The sequence below is a fragment of the Cucurbita pepo genome, chromosome LG13 (genome assembly GCF_002806865.2).
Source record: "Cucurbita pepo subsp. pepo cultivar mu-cu-16 chromosome LG13, ASM280686v2, whole genome shotgun sequence".
In the NCBI taxonomy this organism is placed as follows: domain Eukaryota; kingdom Viridiplantae; phylum Streptophyta; class Magnoliopsida; order Cucurbitales; family Cucurbitaceae; genus Cucurbita; species Cucurbita pepo.
In genome coordinates this window covers 3619638-3624453 of record NC_036650.1, presented here as the reverse complement: position 1 = coordinate 3624453, position 4816 = coordinate 3619638, and the positions used below count along the sequence as shown (strand labels likewise).

Sequence of the window (4816 nt, the reverse complement as noted above, 5' to 3'; positions counted from 1 at the left end):
TGCATAACATTACCATATTGTTTTATCAACATATCATAACTATAGCGTTTTCTATACATAACCTTATTGTATCGTTTTATCAATCTATCATAATTAGTGTTTTTGATACATAGCCTTATCATATCGCTTTATCAAACTATCATAACCATAACATTTTCTATATATAACCTTATCGTATCGTTTTATGAACATACCTTAGTCCTATGTTACATTACATTTATCGCATTCTTCTCGTATGTTATCTCAAACATATCATTGAACACATCGTACCGTAAGTATTATCATGCAGTTCACATATCATAATCATATCAATTCATAAAAAATTCACACATATCAATATATATGACACATACGAAACCACGACGCACGTGTCAACATCAAATTTAACCATATCAATAGTAAGGCCACTTACTTGGATGACCTTAGTTGAAGTTCTATCTAACTTTAAATTAGTTTGTTCTCATCCCTCGAATTCGTTCCCACGTATGTCAAGGCGCTTCACCCTATTTAAGATGTTCACAAAATTTATTCCGTCATTCTAATTCTTAAATTTTATTAAGTATTTAACAAATTTAATTTTTTCAAATTCAATGAAGAACTTTACTCAGTTATCCTAATAACATAAGTATAGTTGAAATATAGAAGAGAGTGTTTATGGATTTATTCCATGGCACTCCATACATGGGACATAGAAAAAGTTAAAACGTTGAATGATAATAGGATGAATATTTAAAAATATTTAGTAAGTGACTTTAGTGTTTGGATCGAGAAATACAAACACATGTAACTACAGTTTCAAGTTTGATGAAACTTAAGATCATGTGTATAACTTTAAGTCCAAATTTTATTTCTGAGTGGGTTTGGATGCATAGTATTTCTCTACCCATGGCTCAAGCATATGCATGTAGATCTACTAGACGAATACCTTGTTTTGTAAACCTTAAACCTACATATAACATAACAATATCATCAAACTAGCTCGTAGTGCTTACAATTCCAAACTTATCATCTTCGTGCTACCCTACCGTGCACATGGGGTGGACATGGATCTCAAGTCAATCCTGACCTGACTTGACCTTTGGCATTTGTTTTCTCATAAGTAAAAGAAATTATAAGAATGTTTCAGAATATTTAAATGGATTTTGAAGTGAGATATATATTATACCAACAAATTTATTTTATATATAGTTAATTTGATTGAAGAGCTTAATCATTACATTTGTAACCAAACATTAGGATGCCAAAATCATCACAAAATCCAAAGTTTAGTAAACCAAAAATGTGCGTGATGGACGCCACTCTATAAGTCTTAAACGAATGCCGTCTTCCATGCGTTCTCCGTCAATAAAGCAACTCACCCGACCCGAACGGAGGTCAAACCCGGTCAACAATCTCATGCGTTCTTTTTTTCCATATAAAATGAAGCACCAACCTTATGAGCTCCGCAACAATGGCCTCCTCCACTTCTCCATTATTTCCGGCCACTGCCATTCTCCTCCTCCTCCTCCTCTCCCCTCCGGCCGCTGCCCAACACGACTACTACGACGCCCTTCACAAATGCATCCTCTTCTTCGAAGGCCAGCGCTCCGGTAAACTCCCTCCCGACCAACGCCTCAAATGGCGTCGCGACTCCGCCATCCACGATGGCGCCTCTATTGGGGTACGCATTTTTTTATAATTGACTGTATATACCATATTTCATCTTTTATTATAATCAAATATCTAGATTTTTTTTTTTTTTTTTTTTTTTTTTTTTTTTTTTTTNATAAATATTTCATTTATTTTCTTTTCATATGTTTAGTAATTTATTTAATTTTATTAATTAATTACAGATAGATTTGAGCGGCGGGTACTACGACGCCGGAGACAACATAAAATTCGGGTTTCCGATGGCGTTCACGACGACCATGCTGTCGTGGAGCATCATCGACTTCTGGCGCAACATGGGACCGGAGCTGGGGAATGCGGTTAAGGCGGTGAAATGGGGGACGGACTATCTACTGAAGGCGACGTCGGTTCCGGGTGTGGTTTTCGTCCAAATCGGCGAACCATACTCCGATCACAACTGCTGGGAAAGACCCGAGGACATGGATACGCCTCGTAATGTATATAAAATCGATGGGTCCCACCCAGGGTCTGACGTGGCTGGCGAAACCGCCGCTGCTTTGGCCGCTGCTTCCATAGTGTTCAGATCACGTGACCCTTCTTATTCCAGATTGCTTCTCAATCGAGCCATTTCGGTACGTCGCTTTCACACCCAATCCCAACCGCTTTTACCTTTACCAATAGATTAAAAAAAGGAAAATTACCGTGAGCAGTAAATAGGGTATTGACTGTTTGTTGCTTTAGGTGTTTGAATTTGCAGACAGGCACAGAGGAGAGTACAGCGACAGTTTGAGGAATGCCGTCTGTCCGTTTTACTGCGATGTCAACGGTTATGAGGTACAAAATTCACTATTTTTAATTATCAAATAAAATATAATGAAAATAAAAATGGATAGGCAAATATGATATTTAGGGTAGAAGTAAGTAAGTGGAAATATTTATAAATAATAATAGAATATTAAATATTCTTAATACGTTGGATCAGGATGAATTGTTGTGGGGAGCGGTGTGGTTGCACAAGGCGTCGAGAAGGCGCGAATACAGAGAATACATTTTCAGGAACGAGGTGGTGCTTAGAGCTAGTGATAGCATCAACGAGTTTGGTTGGGATAACAAGCACGCGGGAATTAACGTCCTCATTTCCAAGGTTTCTTTTACTCTTTTACCCTTACCCTTACCCTTACCCTTATCATCATCATTCCCGCGTAATTTCCGCCCTTTTATCATTACCCTTTTGCTTTTCTGGTTTTTTTCCCGCTAATTTTCTTGAGCTTCACGTAATTCCATATTCTTTTCTTTTTGTGTGTCGTGTTTCTCATTCGCTCTGTGGTTTCCTCCTTTTTGGTTTGGTTCTTTATGCTGACGTGGCTGATCCAATCATCACCACGTGGAATTGTAAATTGCAGGAAGTGCTGATGGGGAGAGCAGAATACTTCACATCTTTCAGGCAAAATGCTGACGAATTTATTTGCTCAATATTACCTGGAATTTCCCATCCTCAAGTTCAATATTCTCCTGGTATTTTTCCTCTTTTTGTTATTAATTAATTAATTAATTATTAATTATGGATTTGTAATTGATTGTAAAGGTGGGTTGATGTTCAAGAATGGAGGAAGTAACATGCAGCATGTTACCTCCCTGTCTTTCCTTCTACTCACTTATTCCAAATACCTTAGTCACGCCAATAAGAATGTGCCATGTGGATCCTTCTCAGCATCCCCTTCCATGCTCCGACACCTCGCCAAGCGTCAGGTCCCCATCCGAAACTGAAAACACTATTTTTATACGTTAGATGCATACAAAATGAACGGCTCTGATATTTGTTGGGTCCCACCAGGTGGACTATATTCTGGGCGATAATCCGCTGGAGATGTCCTACATGGTTGGATACGGTACGCGCTACCCTCGCAGGATTCATCACCGGGCTAGTTCGTTGCCGTCGGTTCAGGCCCACCCGGCTCGGATCGGGTGCAAGGCGGGTTCTCGGTACTTTCTGAGTCCGAGCCCCAACCCGAATGTGTTAGTCGGAGCTGTAGTGGGTGGGCCCAACGTGTCGGATGCGTTTCCGGATTCGAGGTCGTTCTTTGAAGAGTCCGAGCCCACTACGTACATCAATGCACCTTTGGTGGGCCTGCTCGCGTACTTTTCGGCCCATCATTGAACTTGGGTAAAAAAGGAAAAGTGAAATGAAAAAGAAAAGTTAGTTGTAGTAGAGATTGTGGTGGTGCGCTAATGTCACCCCGCCGTTACTTTTAAAGATTCCAAATGCTTCTCCATTAAGCAATTAAAAATGAACGATCTCATTATTTAATATTTCTTTTCTTATATTTATAATCTTATTTTTAATTTTGTTTTATTGTGGTTCACTCTTTTTTTTTTTTTNTTTAACAATTTAATTTTTTTTCTAGGTATATATATTATTCAGCATAGGTAATTTAACCCTTCTATTTAAATTTAAATTTTGATTGATAACCAACGCCAAAATAGTTGTTCGATCCAGGTCAAGGTACCATTGACAATTTTTTGTTCGCATTTTAGTGCAATTCCAAAAATCTACTTTCTATTTCCAATATCATAATATTCTCTTAGGAAATAGTAATCAGACTTCATTTTTGAAGAAAAAGAGTCTATGGGATTGTGCGTACAGGTTTAAAATCGAACCCTAATTTGGAAACTCTAATTGGGCCGTTTGAAGCACGTACGTGAAAAAACAAAGTTACGATCGATATTTTTCGACATTGTTATAAGGAATGTTCAAATTTGATCCTTTTGACATGTATGATTGGCAATCAATGCCCAAAAATGATTTTGCTCCCGACAAATTTATACTCGATCAATGATGGGTACTTATAACGACCCTAGATTTTTACTTAACCTAAAGTTGCTATTATATACATATCATAGATATTTTATGCGGAAATACTCTATTCAAACTTTATCATAAAAAAATAGTAGTGGACTTACCTGTTTTCTAGAAGGTCTTTAAATAAAATATAAAAAACTGAAATAAAATATAGTAAAAATGCCTTGTACCGACCTACATGCTATGAAATTAAATGCATACTAACCTACCAAATTTAAATTGTGAACTACTCTATGCATGTGTTATGGTCTCCTCAGTTGTGATGTCACCGTCAGCCATACATAGCAGTCTTGTCTTTACCTGGAAAATAAGAGCAGCGCTTGAGTATTTTAAGAAATACTTAGTAAG

At 37.5% G+C, this 4816-nt stretch overlaps 1 protein-coding gene across 1 annotated transcript; it reads left to right on the top strand.

Moving 5' to 3' along the window:
• Window positions 1-1431: 1431 nt before the first annotated feature.
• On the top strand, window positions 1432-3933 carry LOC111809338 (endoglucanase 8-like). The gene is made up of 7 exons (XM_023695782.1): window positions 1432-1660; window positions 1833-2240; window positions 2350-2442; window positions 2591-2752; window positions 3012-3123; window positions 3194-3357; window positions 3443-3933. Exons 1-7 carry the CDS (start codon window positions 1436-1438, stop codon window positions 3764-3766), a joined length of 1488 nt encoding a protein of 495 aa, XP_023551550.1. The 5' UTR covers window positions 1432-1435; the 3' UTR covers window positions 3767-3933.
• The last annotated feature ends 883 nt before the right edge of the window (window positions 3934-4816 follow it).

Excerpts from the sequence above, each read along its gene's own strand:
- LOC111809338 (XM_023695782.1), top strand. The coding sequence starts at position 1,436 with ATGAGCTCCGCAACAATGGCCTCCTCCACTTCTCCATTATTTCCGGCC. Across the intron at positions 2,443-2,590 it reads GCGATGTCAACGGTTATGAG|GATGAATTGTTGTGGGGAGC; the intron begins GTACAAAATTCA and ends ACGTTGGATCAG. Across the intron at positions 3,358-3,442 it reads GACACCTCGCCAAGCGTCAG|GTGGACTATATTCTGGGCGA; the intron begins GTCCCCATCCGA and ends GGGTCCCACCAG.